The following is a 23,869-nucleotide window of genomic DNA, read 5'->3' on the forward strand; positions in this document are numbered from 1 at the left end:
ACAAGGTGATACGCAGCAAAAAATCTACCAGGACAGAAGTAAAACATTTCATAGATAGGACAAAGGCATAATGACTTTAAATGACAGCAAAACTTTCTACATGCATGCATGCCAGTTTTGAAAAGACATCACCATTTCTTTAAAATGCTTGAGATGCAGTGAAATGCCAAATTTATTTTTTTAATGGGTGGCAAGATGGATGTTTATTACAAGGAACAGAGACGGATAAATTTTAAAGTGCCTGACACGTATCCAGAGATTTAATAGTTAAAGCTAATATTAGACTAAGAACTCTTTTACAACTTGACAACAGTAAGGCTTTGGTAAGATTTTACTGCAGGTAGACGCATTTGGGAGGAGCTAGGGAGAAACGAGTAAATGACCGGCAGGAATAAAGCCATGTACATTGTTTCATACAAGGTAGTGATACAAGCAATCATATTAACTCCAGGCAAGTTCTGCTTCAGCTCTTGAAATGTTTGGCATCCCAGATATGCAGGGAGGTTTTGTTTGTTATGGTGTTTTCTGGGACTGTTTTTTAAAGAATACATCTCAGGTATCAGTTCAGTGAATCATGTAAGTCCCCAAATATTTACTTGGATATCACCTCCAAATGCTCCTGCTCACCTAACAGAAGAGATCCCTTCTAAGAACTATCAACAGTAGATTGTTATTAGAGCTTTGCACCTTAAAAACTGTTTTGAAAAATTGCTCCTACTCCTACCCCCTTCCTTCTGCTCAGGAATTAGTAGCTACAGGTTGCATTGCTTTCCAAGGACTTGCTGTTTGTTACAGCTCTCAGCACTCATGGAGTAAGTGCATTCTTTTCTCCCTAAGGTTAAATAAGCCTTCTGGGTGGAATCCAGCTACTTCTGTTTCAGTGAGCAGATGCAAATTACAGGCCATTTGTCTAGACCCTCTCACTTGGGAATGAAGCAGGACCTTCTCTGAAAGTAGTTCATCCTGCCCTTCTTCTTGGCTCATCCTGGAGGAAGTGTAATTTAAAATTTAGATGCAGTACGAGGTTTGACAAATCCCATCTTTTGAAGTCTGAATCTGAAATAAAGGCTTATAAGATCTGTTAAGATTCTTTTTAATGCACTTTTGCACTTAAGAAATCTATTACTCCAAGGTTAAGTAATTTCCTACACTGAAGAAGTGTTCCATATTTTCAATTTGAACTGTAAAAAGGTATTTCTACATTTTTTTACTCATTCTCCCTTTTCATAAATTTGTCTGTTATCAGACTGCCACTGCATTTGCAGACCAAAACTAAAGGCAGTATCTTCAAAACAGGTCAGCTCTTGAGTACATGGCTTTTCAGAGTACATTTAAGAAGGTCTAAAGAAATCAGTGATGAATTTCCAAACTCTGCATGCAGGATTACAAAAGGAGAATAACAATTCTAAGAGGAAACTGTAATTTCACTACAAAGTGTAGCAGCATTACTGTCACTAAAAAAAGAAGTAATTGTTTCCATAAACAAAAGCCTACTCTTCTCAGCATGACAAAAGAGAAAATGGTTAAGCAGAGCATCTCTATTTGCTTGTTCTTGGTAGGACATGACATTCAGAGAGTGGAGGAGCCCAGCACTCTCAGTACAAACAAATGCAAAAGATTCTGCTCAGCTGTGTGATGATGGGCTCCAGACAATCCTTGCTTGCTCCAAGCATGTGTGCAGCTATGAAAAAAGTTATGATTCCACTGCTCAGCTGCACAGAACATCACATGAACTTTCCCCCCACTGTTTATCTTTAACAGTACTGACAACAACTCAGCAAACCACAAATACCTGGTAAGTCAAATGCAGTAGATCTCAAGGCATCAATTCATCTGAAAAGGTTTATATTTTATGAGACAATTACTTTTCTATGATGTACTGCTAAGGAAACACAAGACTAGGAAACTAGCACAATACAAGCAGTGTTTGGAGCATAAGGAAAAGAAGGTTGGGAAGAGGGCTTCTGTGACAGTTTGGGCTTGACAAATGGCAGGAGGAATCCAATCACTGGGAAGAAACAGAAGGGATGCACATGTAAAGTCAGTACCGTACCTCATGGAACTTGTCAAGATCTTGATAAGATAGTTCCTCGCTACATGAATGTCATTTTCAGAAGGCATTTTCTGTGCTACAATATCCACCACCACTTTCATCTTCCTGAGCAGCCAAGCAAGGGGAGGAACAGACTGGACTGAGTAATGGCATAAGGCAAGTCAAGTGGACATGAATTTACAAGTTCTGTTAAATTTTCTATTTTTGTGGCCACACAGGATTTTTGAGGTGGTTTTGGTTAGGTTTTCTTTGGACATAATGGTCTGAACAGCCTAAAAATACTGGTGGGATACCTAGAAGGTGGAATCTCATAGACATCACAGACACCTGCTTTTGTTGGGAAATTCACAACATGATGAAAAATTAATTCACCATGCACAGTCAACAGTACTTTCTGAGAGTAATTCTAATTAAATGGTAAGAATCTATCCTGCACTTCAATAAACAATTTTTTTCTAAAAAGTGGACTGCAACATAAATATTGATTCCAAAACTCAGCAAATTGATAGAAGGACTAGAAAGAAAAGATTCAAAGATTCAAAACAGGAATATTTTGCAGACAACTGAAGAAGATGGAAGCTGAGCATTTACATTCTAATGTACTATCTCTCTGTTACTTCTGAGTGACAGAATGAGATCATCTGAACCTACAACTCAGAAAACCTGCAGCATTAATAGAAGCATTATTAAAACCATTTCACTGAAACTATCTTTCTGCCAGTGCTTTTACAGAAGCTGCTGGAAGGAAAATGTTGATAAGCACAGAAGATAGGTTACAAGGGAAAAAAGATAAAAAGCCAGCAGATACAACAGAAATGTGTGTTTCCCCAGCATCCCCTTCTCCAATAGAAATTGTATCATTCTTATCTACCAAACAGCACCTCTGTCATAACCCTGCCATACAGGCATTTGCATCTGGAGTAACCAAAGCAAAAATGTGACAGGCAGCTCCAGGGGGCTGTATCCAGATGAAAACCATTGCTAGAATTTATTTCATAGAACAACAAAATCGTTTGGGTTGGAAGATCAGTTCACTCAGTTAAAATACCCCTGCCATGGACAGGGGCACCTTCCACTAGAGCAGGTTGCTCACAGCCTCAGTGAACCGCAGCCACAGTGGCTTTGAACACTCCCAAGGATGGGGTATCCACAATTCTCTGGCAACCAGTTCCAGTGCCTCCCCGCCCTCACCCTAAAGAATTTCTTCCTACTATCTGCTTTGTCTGCTAATGTTTCATTCCAGCCCCCTGCTGAAGGAGCAAAGGCCCATCTGCAGGCACACACCTCAAGCCCGGGGCCGCACCTCTCCCGCAGGCAGCGGCAGCCGCGCAGTCAGGGGCGGCACGGCCCGGCCGTCAGCCCAGGCCGCACGGAGGGGCCGCTGTCCATCCCTTCCCCAGGAGCTCTTCCCGTCCTTCCCTGCCCCGCCCGCGCCCCCTGCCGGCTGCCTTGCGCTGCGCCGCGGCTCCGGCCGCCGTCATTCCCGAGCTGCCGCCTCCTGCGGCATTGCTGGGATTGTTCCTCATCCCAACCGAGCCTCCGCAGGCCGCCAGAGCGGCACTCTGCTATCGCCACACGGCTTTTCTCCTAGCGGCTGCAGCCCTGGCACTGCAGAATTGCGCTCCACATCCGCAGTAATCACTGACAGCCAAGGCTCCCCACAGTGAGCATTAGACGCCAGTCCTTGCAAATGCAGTGTCACCCACTGTTCATCTGTACCTGCTGTGACAAGAAACAAATCATAGAATCAATCAAAGAATGGTTTGGGTTGGAAGAGACCTTAAAGATCATCTCGTTCCAACCCTTTGGATGAAGGCAGGGACACCTTCCACTTGAGCAGACCATTTGCTCAGAGCCCCGTGCAACCTGGCTTGAATGTTTTTAAGGCATGGGCCATCCAAAGCTTATCCAGACAACCCATTCCAGTGCCTCACCACCCTCAGAGCAAAGAAGATTTTCCTAGCATCTAACCTAGACCTACTCTCTTTCAATTTGAAGCCATTCCCCCTTGTCTTGTCACTATATGCCCTTGAAAATAGTCTCTCTTCAATTTCTTGTAGGCTCCCTTTGGGTTCTGGAAGACTGCCATTATGTCACCCCAAAGCTTTCTCTTCTCCAGGCTGAACATTCCCAGTTCTCTCAGGATTTTTACATAGGAGAGGTGCTCCAATCCTCTCATCAACTTGGTGGCCTCCTTTGGACTCACTCCAACATCCTTCCTGTGCTGGAGATGCTAGAACTGGATACAATACTCAAGGTGGGGTCTTTACCCTAATAAAACCTAGGTTTAGATAAGAAATCCCAATTTTTCAAAAGTAAAAGGATGGATGAGTCAGTGGCTTCAGTCAGAACTGAGCTGGATCTACAGAGACAAAAAAAATCCCAAAGCAGAAGCATCTGTTCTTTTTAACTCTTACTATTACACATTGTCAGCCCTAAATCTTTGAGTGAAAACTGTTGTAGTGATCATTTATGTTACAGATTCTTTAAAAATAGATATAGTCCCTTTTCAGTCACATTTCTACAGAAAACTGTAGACCATGTTTCAAGGTACAAACACAAGAATTTGGGAACCAGTCAGTGTAGCAGTGCTGAACAGCAGCTATCAAAATAAAACTCTTCTCCTTCCATTCACCACAGTGCAACTCAAAGCTTTTCAGCAGTGCAGCAAAGCGTGTGTTGTTAAAAACTTTGTTTTTAAAATAGCCCAAGTTCACTTTTCCAAAATTGCAGCAGGAGGTCCAAACTACTGGCAGTCATTTTAACCCTTGTCTAGAACCAGAAATTTGCCCTAATTCCAATGTGATGAGTTACAAGACATGCCAAAGATGCAAGGCTAAGGAAATGCAGAAAGGCTGCAGCCCTGAGATAAAATGCAAACCTGCACAAGCTTAAAGGTCAAGTGCACACATCACTGGCATTCTCAAACAAGCAGCACATTCGAGCAGTGCACTGCAAGGTACAGCTCCCAAGGTGCCCTTAGATTGTGTCAAAGCCAAATAAACCAAACCACGCTGCTCTTGTTTGTCCTACAGAAACAGAACCAGTTACAAACACTGCTGCTCCATGCCAGCCACACAAACTGCCTAGGAAGAGTTCAGTTTTGCAACATCCTCAGCAAGCCGTTCACACTTTTTTTTAACTCCATGTAGAGAAAATGTCAAGAATTTGTAGAGACAGCACAGGTGCTCTTGTTTGTCTGCTTATAAATCCCAAACAGCTTCAAAGTTCTCAGCTTTCTCACCTCCCTTTCCCTACAATAACAGCAGGTTAGACATACCAATACTTCTTTAATAAATATCTTTTAGTCAATCTGTATATGCTGGGGGAACAAAAGTCATCCCAATCCATGAGAGTTTTCTGCAGTTCACCAATCTTTTGTTCAGTAAATTAAAACACACTAGAAGACCAACATATGTTGTAATTAACTGGGTATGCAAAAAGCCACTGCAAAGGAACTGCTAAATCATTTATTCAATGTATTAAAACATGTTTGGATTTTGTTAGTCTTCTGAATCCTTGGTAGGAAAAAAAACAGGAGGCTGGATACCACCATGAGTCTGCAGTTACCCACAGGGACCTCAAATAAAAAGTAATTGACAATGTAACTGCTTTTCATTCTAGAAGCTGTTATATGTATTTGTCACTGCAGATTTGAAGAATTCATCCAACTGTCTAACATGGGAGCTCATGATTAGAACTGGATGATTTTTCTAAAATGAAGAATTTATTTTTTTTAATGAGCACTTAATTTGATCTTTCTTTTTACCCTCCCTTTAAAACAGACAAACAACATTCCTTTCTACAGAATACCAAAGGAGTCATCATCCAGTACAAAGACATACAGCATTATCTATCTCAGACAACTATATTCATAGAATTCAAATTACTTCATACTACGTTAGTCACCACTGGCAGATCTATCTGCCAGGGAAATATGGAAATGAAATAACTAAAACCTGGCAAGAAGCTATCACCCAGCAGCAAAACTCTATAAGGAATGTGAATGATTCCTTGTGCCATTCTCAGTAATTAAATTCATGCAAGTTATCCTAATTTAGGCTAAACCAGTTGTTACCAATTCCATAAAAAAGCTCTTGATTAAGTCAAATACAATTCTCTGCTCCTTTCTCCTTATCATTTTCAGTGTTGTCCTGTCTCCTGACATAAAGGTACATCTACAGCTTTGGATGTAACAGCAAACCAAGTGAGGAAAAAGCATCCAAAACTTGAGGTGGAACACTTTTTCTGAACAGTCTCCTGCTTTATTTTTCCTTCATTTATTTAAAAATAAAGGAAAGAGAGTGGTATATATGTCAGAAAGAATATGAGAAGGAAGAAAAATATAGAAAGCCCTCCTGAAAATTTCCATGCAGAAATTGTGTATTAATGGATTTCCCAAATTAAAAAAAAACTTCTAAAATGTATTTCAAAGTAAACCTTCACTGTCACTCATATCCAACAGAGATTACACAAACACATGTGTCTCTCTATATAGATTCATGCGTAGATTTATACATATATAAAAAGTGACTTTTTAGGCTTTTCTATTTCCAAAATATCCACACTTTCTCTCCAGCCACTACTTTTTTGGTCTTCCCAATATACTGAAGCACTGCTAAAACCTGTCCCACTACCCACCTATGAACTCACTTCCATGCTGCTTGCTAGAGCATCACAGCCCCAGCCACTTCCCTTCCTTTCTCTTAGGGCTGTCCTACTGCCTTTCCCTCTGATTCAGTCTTAGATGCCCCAAGTTCCTACTGTCCTAGGGCTAGACAGCAGCAACTTAAATGCTTTTTCTAACATACACTCTGTGCCAGCATACAAACTGTCCATCCAGGAGAGCCTTAAATGTCCAAGTAAGGACAGAAGATACAGTAACTGCATGAGCCCCTCCAAAAGGCCAAAAAACGGGGCTTTCCCAGGAGAGGCAGAAACATCAGGACTTGAAATTTTAACTGTAGAGGTATCACACCCTCACTTATATTAGAGATTAAACTTAAGATGTGTAAAATGTCTTTTCATTAAAAAAAAAAAAAACAAAAAAAACCTCTTGGTAAATATCATCGTGGCAAGTACTTTAGGGCCATGTCTTTTACTTTTGCAGATCTGTAATGAGCTTTATAAAAACAACACATACCATCTCCTCCTTTCTTTCAGGGTCACTCCCTGAATACAAAAAACACCTGAATGGAACTCTGTTTCACATGAAGCCAAAACCTGTCTGGATTTACATCTGGCTTGTTCACAAAAGGAACGGTTAAATCAGATGCACTGCAGGAACATTTAATGAAATATTTAATTAAGTAAATATTTAGAACAATACTGCTGATCCCCAATATAGTTATTTTCAGCCAAAACAACCCCACTGGAATAAGAAGTAGAACCAACTCAACAGGCCCACATAAAGTCTTATTGCTCATCTATTTAAATGCTTGCACTTGTTAAGTACTCTAGTACTGCTTCTCAGCCTATTCTCACAACACCTGGAATTCTCAAGTAATCTTCCAAATAAATTCTGGTCACATCATACAGCGTCCAGGACTCATTTACCATAACTGAGACAAAAGTGAGTGTAATACTGTAAAAAATTACAGTACTTTCCACATTAATAAAGAACTGAATAAGCTTTTCATGTAGAAATTTTCCCTTGAGGCATCTTGGTCTCAGAAGGACAATAGAGATTTTGAAAGAAAAATCTGCTCAAAAAAACCCCAACAAAACAAAACCAAACAAACAAAAAAACAACAAAAAAAATAACCCAAACCCAAAAAAAAACCCAACAAAAAACCCAAACCAAACTACAACAACAACCCCCTCCCCCAAAAAACCCCAGAAAAACCCCCCAAAACCAACACACAAAAACCACACAAAAAACCCCAAACAACCCCCACGCACCCCAAAAACAACAACAAAAAAAAAAAAAACACAAACCAAAAAAACCCACCAAATCAAAACCAAAAAACCCAAACTCCCCAAAAATATCCTCTGCTGAGGAGCCCCTTATGGATTACACATACAAGTGAATGTAAAAATTTTTACTTCTTCCACTGAACTGGGGTAGCTATGCAACTGTAAATCACTCTTTGATATACAGTATGGTTTGTAAAAAGGATTTTTATTGTCATAAAAAAACTATTTTCAGATTAAAACAGACATTAGAGTTTTGGCACATTACAGAGCTCGTAATTTGGGCAGGAAATCTCAGCTGCCTTAACATGTTGGAAGCCCAAGGCATGAGGTGGTTACAGTTGCACAATCATCCAAGTAACCTCTCCCTCCTTACCTCCCAGGGCAGCTCAAGTTTCAGGTGAAATTAATTGTTAGTTCCAAGTTAAATCCCGTTCTTAATCCCCAACTGATGACTGCAGCCATAACAGCATTATAACACACAGCAGTGCAATTTGAAACACTTACACATCCATCTACCATTTCTCCATGGGCAAAGGGCAGATATTTTCCTGCAACTTCTTTGAGCATGAGCTACTCTCTTCCTATGCCTGTACTAACTCAGGCCAAATATTTCTAACGTTTTGTTGGACTCTTAATGGAAGTAGAAGGAATCTTCATGGGCAGGTGTCATGTTGTCTCTACGAGAGCTCCTATCACCCTGTGGGCAGGAGCCTAATCCTAAGAAAGGCAACCCATGCCCTCCATCCCGAGCGGGGAGATGGGGATTGCAGTAAAGGCAAGTGCAAGAAGCTGGATCCTCTGCTGAGGCTGGTTCTATGTCCTGCTTCATCTTCTGACATTTCATTCTGTGAGAAACAGAGCTGTTTCCCTTGATTTGGTTATGCTGGGAATAAGTACAAACCCTCATTTTGAGCAGATATATGACAGCCCTAAAACAATCACCTGGAGCTAGAATGTTAATAATGACCAGACAACTCTCATTTCTGGGATTCCTGGAACAGCACTGATTTTGCTTGGGGAAGTAGGTTTTTAGGCTTATTTTACAGAAACCTAATGTGCCAAGATATGCACCCAATTTAACATCATTAGACTTGAACGCTGGGTTCAGTCATTTCAAAGCAAAATAAAAGCTATTTTCCAAGCAAAATTGAAAACAGAATCACTTCACAGCAATAACACCACAAATCTTCAATAGATCATTCTTCTTCCAGCCCTGCTCACAACACCCCTTCAGATCTTAATCTTTAGCCACCCTAATTATCACCAAGTACAAGTTTTACAAGAGAGTAAATCTGGCAAAAGTAGAATAATAAATGCCCACAGGTTGAAACATGCGCTTCGATACACAGAAATCAAATCAGAAACTATCTAAATTTTCCAAGTCCAGATCAGTTACAATTGATGACAAAATACAGGAAAAAATTCTCTAGTTAATATTCATAAATAGTCCTGCTGCCAAAGCTTGTTTATTAAAAAGCTGCAGGACTATCAGCATCCCTCCAAAATGATCAAATAGTTTAATAACTGAATTCATCCATGCTCTCTTCCTGCATAAACCAAAGTATCTACAGACAATCTCACAACAGACCACACAGATACTATGACTACATTCACATGCAAATTATACCTACATCACTATTGCTAAACTTGGAGCAGTGAATACACCTCTAACAGCGAGTACTCAGCTGTTTGCATTGTATATGCTACATTTAGTCACCTTCAGATGGGAAACAAAACTGGCTTTTAACATTCCTTCTAGGGTGGTGCAGAGCTTTGCACAAGAATGTCTGAACAACCTCAAAGAATAGAAAAGGTGCCTTCATTATAGAAAAAAATCACTGAGACACAGAGAATACCACATATGAGCTTGAAGTGACTAATGGAAGTCTACTGTTTTATAGCTTTACTCAAAGTTCAGTGAAGTCAGCAGAAATGTGTGATGGGCTTTATATGCTAGTGCACATGTTATGTTATTATAAACCAACACTAACTCTTCTGGGATCCTTCCCCACAAATACAGTGGGCAGATCCTACCTGAGCAGCCCTCTTGTGTGAGAAGTTCCATTAGCCTCCCTAGATTAAGGATTTCCCTAATGGAGCTGACTGGCCTGTCTGGTCACCACTAAGAAGATACAGACAGAAACACATCCTGAGCCCACGCTGTTCCAGCACCCCACCTTCACAGCATCTATGTTCTCAAAAAGTAGAAAGCAGTGACTGCCTGGCAGTGACAAAGAAGAAAATATCCTAAATTGAACATTTAATTCTCTCCCCCTTCCCAAAACCATGTAAGACAAGTGTATTTCAATGATTAGGCAGTTTTCCCCCCACTTTTGCTCAGTACTTCATATTCTTCTCCTTCCCAAAGAGAAATCCCACAACCCTTTCTTTAGATTTAGCATGAAGAACAAACCATTTTGGTCTCACATTTATCAACATGCTCATTTCCTCTTGCACTGTTCTGTAAAAATCCCCTTCCACCCTCGTGTAAGCTCTGCACATGTTGGCAAACAGCTCATGGCCTGGGAAACTTTTTCCACCAAGTTTTCTTTCCACACCACTAAAAGCTCAAAGCTTAAAAACCCTCAGGCCTTGACACTGAGTTTTACTAAGAGTGACTCTGCCACTCCATTTGTCTCCATGCCATACTGGGATGAAGAGACCAGCCCAAGAAAACTGGTTGCAGATCTCTTAGAAAGTGGCAATGCCACCCCAGTGGCTGGCCCAGCTGGGAGATGAGGGGTTTTGCTCAGCAAAACAAAGCACACTGAAGCCATGTCTGCCTCAGAAATGGGAGGCAAATTTGAAAGCAAACAACAAAATACTCTTTTCAAAGTCACCTCCCCTCTTCCACACCTGCGACTCCAACAATTCTACAATGAAATTTTAATCGGATGCATTTGAGACAACAATGCATAGCTTTTTTATCCCACTCATCCAACAAGTTACAAAAGACACCAAAAAACCCAGAGAAAGGCGCCCTGAGCACCGGCTTATCCCAACATCGGAAGGAAGGGGTGAGGAGCTGTCGGAGCTCATGAGTGTCCCACGTCCTGTCCCGCCTGCCAGGAGCCACCCTGGCACAGCCGTCGGTACCTACCCAGGTACCTACCCAGGCTCTGCTGGGCGGTGCCTGCTCCCTCCGGGTCCCGGCAGAGCTCCCGGCTGGCGGAGCAGCCTCCCGGCATGGAGCGGGACCGGCCCGAGAGCCAAGCGACGGGGCCCAGGCGGCACCGCGGGGTGTTGGTGGCACCCTCCCGGGCTCTGTCCCCGGCAGAGCATGGGACTCCCCAGGCCTCTGCCACCGGCTGTCCTGTGCTAATCTGCGGCCGCCAGCTTAGGGATATAATTAGACTCACAAAGGAGCCTTGTTAGCGCTCCCCGCTAAGAGGCCGCGGCGCTCAGATTAGTCAGACCGCGACTCTGCTGCGGAGCTCGGCGGGGAACAGCTGAGCAAAGCCCCAAAAATGAAACCAGAGGACTCTTCCTCACGGAGAAGGAAAGGGGGATTTTTGGTTTTCGTTTGAAGTGGCATTTGACATGGTGCATGTAAAATGCACTGACATTATGCTGCTTTCTGAAACTGCTCGTTTGATCTGTTCTATCCTTTTCCAAAATTCTAAGCAAATGCATGGGCAGGTAAATAAATGAGTCTGGGGCACTGCGTTGTAAAGAAGTTAATGACCCCCATGAGATGACAAAGCTAAAAGAAAATCTCTTAAGAGCTGATGGATCATCAGTGGCATTGGAGAGTTACAGATGTTTTTCCTACACAGTCTTCTCAGGGAACAGCACTTTCCCTAAAAGAGAAGCAGCCTGTTACATCCTTAGAAATAAACCACCTCAGTATGCAGGCACTGGAAATCATCACCTACAGAAAAAAGTGGCAGGTATCTCCATCCCCCAGGGAGAATGATGTTACAAATTCTGGGGAGTTCTTTCAAAGGGCAATTTATTTTAAAAGTCTTCTGAAAAAATAAGCTTTGCTCCATAGTCACACAATTAATCCCCTTCTGCTAGCCAGATTTGCACATGTAAGTTTGCTTGAAGGTTGTGGACCATCATTATACCTGAGGATATAAAGGATACAGTAACAGGCTGCGCAGAGTTTCTTTGGGGGAAAATGAAGATTAATTATACAGCACCATTAAGGATTGGCACAGCAGAAAAAAGATAAACTCTCTTACACACCACAATGTGTGTAAGAAGAAAGTTTATCTTACGTGCCACAATCATGTTTTCCTTAGGTTCACTGGCCCATCACACTAAACAACAGCTATACATTTTTTTGGTTCTGCTCTAGAACAGAGTGGACTGATTGCACCACAGCATCCTTACCAAGTGACTGACCCCTATCCTGCAGGTGTAAGATGAACAACTTCTCACAGGTCAAAGCAGGATGCATTCATAGTTGTAAAGGAAAAGATGGAAGTTCTATGGATTTACAGAAATGCTCAAACTTCAGGAAGGAGGTTGGCTAACGGCCAAAAAGTGGTCCCATTCTATGCAAGCATACATATTTAGATTTTAATAAGAAATACAGTTAAGACAGCATATGGCAGAATTAAAAATTACAAAGAAGTCCAATAGCTCAACTGTGTGAACCCGCTGGAAAGTTAGATGGCATCTGGCTAAAACTTTCTCAGCCAGATTGATATATTCTCTTAAAAAACAACTGCACTTCATATAACAGTGAGAGTATAGATTACTCACAGATGTTAAACGTAATGTAATGAGGGTTTTTTGGAAAGAGCCTTTAAGAAAGGTAAGCTAAACCCAGCATGACACCTTGCTTATTAACATTAACACACATGCCTGTGTGTGCATGTGCATACTCAGTCTGGAGAAAGGCAGACTCTGACTTAATGGCTGGCTTTTCTAACAATGTTTCAGAAAGAGTCTAACAACCATGGAGTTACTGCTGTATTAATGAGGATGCAGACCTGACAAATATTATTCTTAGTGACTTATTTGGAAAAACAGAGAAATAAAATTCAAGTGGGAAAAAATAACTTTTTTTCCTGGATTTCCATCCTCTCTCTACGGAACAGAAGAATAAATTGATAGGGTAGATACTACTGAATCTGCCGTCTAAAAAATCAGTAAGAATTACATTTATACAGTGGTAAGAGATGAGGAAAATCAAGTATTTCCTTAATTTTAAAGAAAAAGAAAACCTGAGCCTCAAAATACAGTTGACTAATAGGATTTTTAATTTGCCTTAAAAAGTCTCTTTTCAGTCTTAATCTGCAATCAGATACTGCTGAGCTGTCCTGCTAGACTGCAGCCAAAACAGCAAAGCTCATCTTACCTTCACTTCAAAGACTGCTGGGCATGTCAGTACTGCTGGAAAACAGCTAAAAACAGTCACATAATTGCTATGAAAGTTTTCCCAGAAGACTAGTTGAAATTTTAAAAATATCCCTGAAAAAACTAGGATTATCACAGTGCTTATGTGACATATAGGATCCAAAGATGAGTGAAGCTGGTGATCAGACAAATGCCACACACAAGAGTTCAGCCTACAGAAGAGAGACTTTTCAGTCAAGGGCCAAGACCCCTCTCATTCAAAGCCTTATCTCAAGTGTGAACCTGCCTCTCTAAGAGAGTACAACTGAGTAAACAACCTGGAATCATTATTCCACTTGCTGTTGGGTTACAGCATACAAGGAAAAGGTGCCTACATCCAACATCACACCCTGGGTATTCATAATGCAAACATGCTTATAAAACTATTACACTGGATGCACAATCCCAGTAGTATCGAGGCTATGTAGTAGCAAACAACTGCTCATTGGTAACTGTCCTTGAAAGAGAAAACTCTGTCCCTAGTTCAAAGGAAACCCCTGCACATCACAATCTGAGCTTCCACGTTTTGCCTCCTTACTGAAAATTAAAACATCAGCTAAAAAATTTGCATTAAAAAACAAAATAGGTCAAGAGTTAATCCCCCACCTTCTCCTTTCCCACCCCCAGAATGAGAAAACACAGATTCAGGGTGAAAAGTTTTCAAGTTTTCACCAGGAAAACACATACCAGTTTCACTTGAAAAGTTCCCAAATAATGTTTTTAATTCCTTTTAATAGCCAAAGCTGTAGGAAGTAACTTGCTCATCACCAAGAGCAGCACCACAGGAACAGCAGCATCTGCAATCAAGCCAGTTAATGAAGGTGCCCATCCCTGTCTCTCCTCCACCTGACTGGCTGCCAAGGCAGATTTCATTCCTCTCCAAGCCTCCCCCATCTGTCCACCATCCAAAGGCGTATGGCTTTTCACCAAAAATATACCAAAAAAAGAGGTTAAAAACCTGCATGCTCAATATGCCTGTCCCTTTGAGCTCTTCTGGGAAACATGCTTGGGACACTTTTGCCTAGACTGACCTTCCTGCATCATTAAAATATATATTACCACTTTTAATTTAGGAACATGCAAAACCACCACAGTATGCTTATCCAACACAGACTGTTGTGTCCTAAGGCAAAATTTCTAAATAATATACATATTTTTGAAATCCCTTAAGTCGTTTAAATGAAAGTAACAGCCACAAGAGAGCGCTACCAGCAAAGGATTCAGTCATGGGGAGAAATCAGACTTTAAGCTATTCACTGTAATAAAAAATAAGGACTGTGGTTATGCAGTCTTATTTGCACATCTAAAAGGTGACATCAGACTTTTAATTGCTATAGCTGTGATCTTCAGAAGTCAGGAAATATTCTGGATGTCTCCATTTTTGAAGGTGGAATTTGAGATAGAGTATTGACTCTCTTTGTTTCAAAGGGAGATTAGTCGACAGTTTCTGGATTTTTTTGCACCTTTAAAATGATCCACTCCAACAACAGAAATTAACAGCTTTTCTAGTATTACCAGTTTTTTTTCTGAATATTTGTAGCTGACTAAAACTCAATGCAATGAGTTAAAACAACAAAACTGAGGCCTTGTTGTTTATGATCTCTATGTACTGAGTATCTGAATACCCTGTACTCCCTTCTTACTTATCTTTTCAAGAAAAGTGCCAACAAATTATAACAACAAAGTTAACCTATTTTTCTGGAAGCAGCAAATGGAACTGCAGCACTTTTGTCCATGCAAAACAGAAGGAGTTCCTGTTTTTGCAATTTCAGCTTCTAGTATCTTATCATAAAAGGAAATGACTTCCAAAAAGTATCCCCAAAAAAGAAGTGACCTAGAACTTAAAAACAATAAAATAAAAATATAAACACATGCTTAACCTACGGACTTCTAGGGGGAAGGAGAGGCTCCAAAAGAGAAAGCAGTAATGAAAGCAACCTATTAATATTAAGATATTCTTACAATGGCAAATTGAACCGGTATTTTGACAGACAAGTTATTGACAGAATTCTATTACATGGGAATCTGTAGAAATCCCTAAAATTTTAGCAAAGCAGCATATTCTACCTTAAATGACCATTCTCACATGCCAAAATTCATATAAACATTTACACAATCGCCTTTTGCCTTGCTGTTAACCATGGTGAGACCTACAGGGCCTGTAGCACTGCTCTTTGTTTTCTCCTCCCATGTATCATGGTCTGACCTCCCATTTCACAGTCATCCTGCACCTGAAAAATGAAGCAAACAGCAACACCACACTACAGCCAACAGAGCCTCTTCCAATGGAAGCCATGCTGGAAGGAGTATGACTTTGTCACAGCACAGCAGCTCCTTCCCTATCCTATGCTCTAATAAATTGCATTTTACATAAAAAGAACTAAAGAGACCTGCAAAATGCTCTGCTCTGTCTGTGAAAAATAAATAAATGCAAATAAGTTATCAACCTAGTGCTCTTAAAGACTTCAGTCATTAACTTGAAGAAATCAGGATCTCACCATCACAGTTTGCTCAGGCTTTCCTTGCTCCTCAGCCCAACGTACAGGCTTGAGCAGGATGGAACAGCAATTTCATTTATAAATAAGATATGCACTGTCAACAAAGGGGTATTAATTTGTATGAGGTATAACATCATAAATCTTCCTGCCTTCTGAATTCACAATAGACTACCATGATAAAGCTCTCATATTCTGGAACTGTTTTTCCCTGCTCTGCCTTGGGGAACTAGAGAGACACATGTGGATGTCTGAGATAAAAGTATTGCTCTTGGGATTTATGGTACATTGTATAAGCTACATAAATATTTTTCCCTCATCCTTAGTTTTTGCACATTCTACTACCTTTTGATGGCTAGATAGAATTAAACTCCTGATATCACCTTCTTACCTCAGTTTTTACCATAATTTATCAAATTCCTCAGAAGGAAAATAGAACATTTTTAATGAGTATTTATCATTGGGAAACATCTAAAGTGCTTTACACATTGAATAAATTGGTTCTGGCAGGATTTATTTTCAAGTATCTTGGAAATTATCATGCCATGTAAAGTGCTAAAGAAATTAACCTTGAAGGTAAATATAAAAGAAACATTATTCACCAGTAACACTGAAGAAAAACACAGCCTCTGACAGGGCCAATGCTAACAGCAGCAACAGGAGTCCCAATGAGGGGTTTTAGGCTCTTACCATGGCTGAGGTGAAGGAGCAGGAAGCAGAGCAGCCTTCAGACACATTCCCTCCTGCCATCTTTGCCCAGGGTGGGCAGGGTGAATGCCAGAGCAGCACACGGCTGCCTGTGCCAGCCCGAAATGCTGCCTTCAGCAAGAAGGAACTTGCCACATCCTTGGGGCACACAGCCACAGAAACCCTGGTGCTGCTTGTGGTCAGAAACAACAGGTGTGTTTTGCCTCCCAGCCATTCACCACAATAAGCTTACCTTTCAATAGCCATCCCAAATGACTTGAGGTTCCTCAGAAACCACATTCCAAATACCAGTCTTTCTACACAGGTGTGGTGTTTTCCCACACCGATTTCAGCTATAATTTACCTCACCACGTCCAAGGTGACCCAAAAACAGGAATGGGGAAAGGGAATTCCTCTTCCCAGGGCATTTCAGGAGACAGCCCAGCCCTACTTCGTCTCCATCTTGGTTAAAACACTATAGCCACATGATGCAAATTACAGAGCCTGCACAAAGAACTGTGCCACAAGCTGGTATGGCTAAGGTTTTACCTGAGAAAGCTATTTTGCTCTGACATGACCTATGTCAGACCAGTTACCATCCCCCAGAGTGCTTTCTTCCCCATCACATGCTAGCCCTGGTTCAGCTGCCCACCTGCTGCCAAGGCTGCTCCATGAGCCAGATCAAAGAACTGACAATTGGTTTTGATTACAACCCATCAGAAATTTCCCCAAACTTCAGCTTTTGTCATTCTGTCCTTCCTCTGCACTCAGCATGAAGTTTGCCTATAAGCACAAGGGCTATATAACTCAGCAGTGTGGCAGCTGTGACTCTTTTGCCAGTTGATCCAGTATTATGCAGATTCAGTAGAATCAACCATAAAATACCCTGAGTTTCTTGTGCAAGAGATAAGATGCAAATTTCTTCAGTTATTCAGTTACTAAATCTGCAACACACTTGCATTCCTGCCCTTCTTTGAAGTGGTCACATTTCTGAAGTTAAGGGTTGGATTCAGAAAATATTTTAAAACTTCTTTATAATCTTCTCGAATTGAAAGGTGTTACATGTAGTTGCTTGAGCAAGTAGAGCATAAAATCTCTACACTCAATATGGTAGATACTTGATGCTGAAACATGTAAGTGCCCAGCTCTTCAACTTGTCAATCATTTAATGCTCAGGATAAGAAATAGGTAAACTAAAATAAAATTTCCACAAGGAGAAAACTGCAACACACTGAAACAGAAGTATTATTCCTTCTCTCTTGAAACTGGACAAGTACATCTCAACATCCTTGACTAGTGTTGAAAAACCCAGCACTCTTAGGTGCTTAAAAGCAGTCCCAAACAATTATTTCAAAACATATAGAACATACACAGAAGCATGCCTTCAACATGGCAAAGATCATCTCTGACATAAAAAGATTATTCATTTGGTCTTTAATGGATGGGTTTATAATTCTGTTTCACTCAGGATCTGAAGATATCTACAGTATTATTGAACACAAAAAATTATCTGTGTGGGCATGCAAAAGTATTATGTGGAATGAGTAAGTCTACAGATCCCCAAAGTTTAGAAGGCTCACTTGTTTTCCTCTGTCTCACCCAAAGGGCTACATATTAGAGTTTCCAAGAAAATTCACAAGTGGAAGGCAGTTTTCAGAATAACTCCAATGTACCACCTTGTAAAAAGCTTTGGTTAGATCCTGTAAGCACTTGTATATTTTTTTATCTTCAGTCATGTGAGTGCTCTTACTAAATTGGATGAGACTACTCATGCTCAAAATTAACCATTCTGACAAGTGCATGCATGATTGAAGGAAAAAACCCACTACTAAAATCCAGTCATGACTCACCAGCTGCTACCGTTTGATGGATATCCCATTCCACAAAAAAGCTATGTTGCCCAATTTTGGTAATTACTTAAAAAAACTGAATAGCACTGGCATAAGTAATCTTTTGAATAAGCATATTCAAATTACAGAATATTCCTTTTACCTACATGGAAATGTCTACGGCCTTCCGAGTAGCCCAACCATTGGCCTAACAGAGTTGCCTTGGTAAAATATTGTGACATCTGTTGTCATTTTGGCTTTCTGTTATTTAAGCTTTACAGGGCAGATTTTTTAGATTTGCAAAGAAATAAATTATGGAAGTTGCCACAAAACAAAAACACGTCAGTCATGACATTAATATTTGAGAGAAGCCTGACAGCTGTATAAAACAAACATCCAAAATCATAAGACAACAACTTGCTCTTTGAAACCAGGGACAATACACCTCCAACTGGAGAACTAAAGCTTACAATCACCTCAAGCATCCATCAGTGTGCCACTAATAGCATGAATCAAATCATGTTAATGTAACCAAGAAGCAGGTGAGGTGAGCAGAAAATTAGGAAATAAAAGTGCTTTTTAGATGTACAACCCCACCAAAAAGGCTGTTGGCATGGGAAATATCCTGGGTGGTATTGCTAATGTTACAGCAAAGGGAATGTGGATGCATGCTGTTAATATATTGGGTTAAGTGACTGCAATGCAACAAGGAAAAATGGTTCTCATCAGGACTTTTCTAAGGTATAATTTGCTGAAAATATAAGATGGAAGTGTGTGTTCCTCCTTTTGTCATGTCTCCATTCCCCTTCCATCAGTAGTGCAGGATCACACAGTTGAAGGATGAGGAACACAGTGGAGGCCCAGCCAGCCTTGTGCTTGCCAATGGAGAAGTTGGAAGGCAAACCTGAGCAGGGGATCTCCCCATCAGCTGGTCTACTCTGTGTGCCCCAACTGAGTGTGTGTGTACAGGGTGGTTTATTTGGCAGATGCTCCATTAAACATTCCTTCACAGAAAGATCCTGCTGGGATTACTAGGCACTCCTTAAAGCACAGGACATCCACCCCAAAGTTCTCCTGAGCTGGGCCTGGAGGTGCTGTGCAGTTTGCATGATGTGCCATGTTTGTGCATATCTGGTTCCTGCCACCCCACTGTGAGCCATGGTACCTCACTGGCAGCAGTAAAGGAGACAAAGAGGTGCCCTAGCCTGGTCATGCCGTGTCACATATCCTGAAACACGTGGCTTACTCCCCTCTCCATCACCAGGCCTGGCTGGGAGCAGTGTATGTCTCCACCTGACACACATTTACACCTGTCCATCCTGCTGAGAGCAAAAGGGGGGGCCCACAGCAAAGTACTAACCCACTTCTCAAGTGAATTTGCAAAGTGGGAGTTTAAAAGTGCCCAGCCCTTGCACCAGCTGTAGTCCCACAGAAATGTTCAAGCCTTGCACTTGGAAAGCTGCATGTGTCTGTTACAAATCCCCATTGCCAAAGATCAACAGCAGCACATCCTGTTACACAGCTGTCAGTTCCAATAAACATGGGTGGCAAGGGGCTATCACACCTTCTCACAGCAGTGGTACATCTATGCAGATACAGCCCTGAAAACACCTATTACAGTTTCTTGTATGTTTCCAAAGTCTGGTTGAAAATACAGGAATTAAAAAAAAAAAAATTAAAAAAATCCGTCTTGGTCAGTTAAGGCCAAGGTCAGCCTTTAAACAGGAGGAATTATGGCTACTGGGCAACAAGAGAGAAACCACTGTCATTTGTTTTGCCATAACAAACCCCAGTTCCAGAAGAAATGAAATCTAATTGAAAGACAAATTAGATTTCACTTATAATCAACAGTGGTCTCCACAAGTGCATTTGATTTATTGAGCAATGCTTAACCAAAACCATAGACAAAATAATATACTAAATGTTTAAAAGTAATTTAGTATACATATAATTTTGCAGATTGTTTCCTATACCATTTTGGTATCTATGAAAATAGAAGTATCAAGGCCAAACACAGGTAAGAGACAGAATTCACAGTCCTCCATCTCTATTTCATAACTGTACAGAAAAAAAAATCCCTCCATTTTCCAAGTCATCTCACAAATTGATATTCTCAAGTTTCACAGTATTTCTGCAGCTACAAGGATCCATGAAGTACAGAGTTAGCTACTCCACAGGTCATAAATAGGTAAGACTAGATCTCCTTGCTAAGTTACACAAAACCCATTACAGAAAGGTCACTGGTGGTGTTTAGCAGGTTTCTGCTCAGACTGACAAATTTCAGTGATCTCCCAACTGAACGTTGCAAATGACTGTCAAGGCTTTTATTCACAGATTTCTGCTCAGGTTGCAGGTGTCTGAAACAGTACTGTTCAATCTTGGAGCCCTCAAGACATTAATTAAAAATTCCTTCTTATGTGCTTTAATTAAGAGTTGACTGTCTTCATGAAGTGCCATGCAAATACAGATAACTCAATTTCCATGTCTTGGTGTTTATAGCACAAGTATCTTGAAAGTCATTTTCCTTGTTAGGATTTGCACAGTAATGTCAGCATTCACACTACGCTTTCCATGGCAAGTGTGTTTGCTCCTGCTCTTTGCCTCTCCTTTAACAAGGGACTTCCTCAGCATTGCAAAAAGAGCTTGAACTTCGACAACAAGAAGGCACAACACCAAAATGCTACAGAAAAGAAAAAACCCTCCTATGTACACAGTGTGCCTGAAGTCCAGAACTTTAGAGCTTGTTCTCAGACACTGGCAGTACCTGCAGAGCTGGCCAAGTTGAATGAGTTCCAGCTTCTCATCACTGGCAGACCCTGTGGAAAAGAGGCTGCTCCTTCCCTCGCCCACCCATTTCAACTGCTGCTAACAGAGGACTCAAGCAGCCAAGAGGACAACCCATGTAACTTCTTAGGGTGACTCCCAGAGGTGAAAATCTCACCCTGCCTTTAATAAATAACACATGAAAGCCTCACCTATGTGCCATTTTTTAACAGTTTAATGTGTCTCATGAATGCATAGTGAAAAATCGCTCTTACTACAGATTTGTAATATATGTTTATGTCTAGCACACGCAAAACAGTGAAGATGGTACGTAATGGAAGGAATTTAAGTTAGAAATATATACAAAATAATTAAAGTACACAGAATATGGCAATCACCTCAACATCAACATTCAGTATCAACACTCAGACCAATTTCATTTGTATGCAGATATGGACACCATTTCCAAACAAAAGAAATTCTCTTGTAAGAAATGTCCTAAACACAGACTGCTTGCCATTTCCCTAGGAAAGGAAATTACTCAGTACTACACTGAAGAACTAGCATGCAATTAAGATGTATTGTTTCTACAAATTCACTTGAGAAAATAACATGCAGCCTCCCGAGTCCTATTTTAATCAGGACTGAATGTACACTGCACTTGTTCTACCATCAATATATGTAAGCCACATAATTGTCATGTTTGTTGTTGAGCCAGTTGCAGAGTCCTGATTTGGTTTAGACCACAACTATGCAATGCTTCCAGAAAATACAGCAAAGTATATATGCTGATAGCCAACACATTTATGGTGACTATTTGGCACTGCAGACAGTTTTATTAGAAGCCAATGTTATGTTCCCTGCGTGAGTCAAAAAAAATATTCTTTAAAAACAGCAGGTAAATATAATTTTTTGGAAGCCAGCTACCACTGCGGAAAATCTAAGACCCTTAAGAAATCTTTGTCACAGACACAAAGTAATTGTTGTGGATGAAACATTACTCTCGCTAAAATATTTTCCCTTGGTCTTTGCTGTGGGTACATTAGACTTCCAAACAGACAGCATGTGCTGCTGTTTCCTACACACAGTTAGATCAACATAGGATCAGGCTGTGGCTCTATTGCTTTGAGGAGAAATTTCCTGGGGACACACTTCTCAGCAATGGCAAATAAAATGTGATTTTCCTCGATTCTACTGACATATATTATAATTATACTGACATTATAGCAAGAAAAGTTCTCTACTTTCCAGAAGAATTTTGTTAAGAAGTAATTTTTTCATAACATAAGAGATTTTTAGAAGTCTGCTTTTCACTTCTGGATCAGTATACAAATAGGTAAGACAAACAACCCCAAGGAAAAATGTTTTCCACATAAAATCTAGATCTTGGCTATGCACATTAACTCTCACAGATAGCAAGAACAACATGATTAAAACAAAGATTCTCTTAAGCTTCAGGACTGAGTTGAACTTCAAACCTTCTGTCTATTTTGTGCTTCAGATTATCACACTGACACCACAGAGAATAAAATGTTAAACCAATGCTATAGAGAGCCATCACAGTGATAGACAAAGGACACAGGGCAAGCAGACAAAAAGATGGTAAAATGACTTCCAGATCAATACTTCATCTATTTCTACAATGAAAGGAAATTGTAGGACTGTTGCCAATCTCCCCAGGGAACAGTAAGTGTGGATCTAAAAATGTAACACTAAATGTGATCTAATAATGCTACAATAGGCATTTGCAGATTGCTGCAATTGATGAAAATGCAGACTACCTCTGAAAAGTGATGGTCCTACCCAGCTGAAAACCTACTGAAGTAATTTTGTAGTCTGATCAGTTCCCTGATCCAATTCAATTCAGACCTGCAGGAGTGCTCACACAAAGACTAAACAACTTGTTTGCTTAAACACACAGCTGTTTAAAGTACTTATAAAAAATCAGCCTAAGATTTAGGACAAACAAAACAAAATTAATACTGTTGTTCAAACCATAACTTCTGAAAGAAAGCATGCAACAAGACTTTTACAAAAACCTGTGTCATTTCAACTTCCAACAGGAGAAGTTATTTCAGCACAGTGACAGCAGTGCATGAGAACAAGCTGGCCAAGAATAAAATGAGACTGGAAGTTAAAAGGTTTTTGACCGTCAAAGGACTGATGTCCTAAGGCAACTTTCCAAGAGAAAGAGCAAAGTTGAAAAACCAAGACAAAAGCCCCAGCTAGTTTCATTCAGTAAGTTTTATGAAATTTTTTCTAATATTATGCAGGCTTGTCAATGACCCAAAGGGCTAGTGCCTCATTTGGAAGCTATGGAAGTTCTTAATGAATTTCAGACAATAATGTTTTCTCTAACAACAGCCACTGTTTCAGCCTCTTGGCTAGACTAGCTGGCTTGTTTTTGACCATTGCACACATGCTAAGTAAGGAAAACGGGGAGGGATGATAAAGGACTGATGAAAATCCATCCGTTTTGCAGCAAAGTGCTCAAGGGCACGAACACCAATGGGACTCTGCTGACTGCAGAGAATGGCCACAAATCCCCAGCAGCAAATCAGCATTTGATTAGCTGTTGCAAAGTTCTCCAAAATCATGTACATGAAGTGACTCATAGAATAATCAATGCTGAAAGAGCGCTTTAAAAGATCCAGTCCAACTGTCCATGCAGCACTACCACAGTAACTCCTAAACCACTAAAACATAACACCCAGCACCAGATCCAGGTGCCTTCAACACCAGGGAGTGTCTCCACCACCTCCCTGGGCAACCTATTC

The 23,869-nt window shown here is 40.6% G+C and overlaps 1 protein-coding gene across 4 annotated transcripts in view; it reads right to left on the reverse strand.

Moving 5' to 3' along the window:
* SHROOM2 (shroom family member 2) overlaps window positions 1-23,869 on the reverse strand; it is a 116,144-nt gene that overhangs the window by 44,499 nt on the left and 47,776 nt on the right. The window contains exon 1 of one of the 4 annotated variants that reach the window (XM_064407731.1): window positions 2,054-2,134. The exons of the other annotated variants lie outside the window; for them this stretch is intronic. Coding sequence (XP_064263801.1) covers window positions 2,054-2,121 — 68 coding nt within the window. The 5' untranslated portion in view covers window positions 2,122-2,134. Of the gene's footprint in view, window positions 1-2,053; window positions 2,135-23,869 lie in introns of those variants that run through there. 4 annotated transcript variants of the gene reach the window in all.

This window comes from Passer domesticus, chromosome 2 (assembly GCF_036417665.1).
Source record: "Passer domesticus isolate bPasDom1 chromosome 2, bPasDom1.hap1, whole genome shotgun sequence".
Taxonomy (NCBI): Eukaryota; Metazoa; Chordata; class Aves; order Passeriformes; family Passeridae; genus Passer; species Passer domesticus.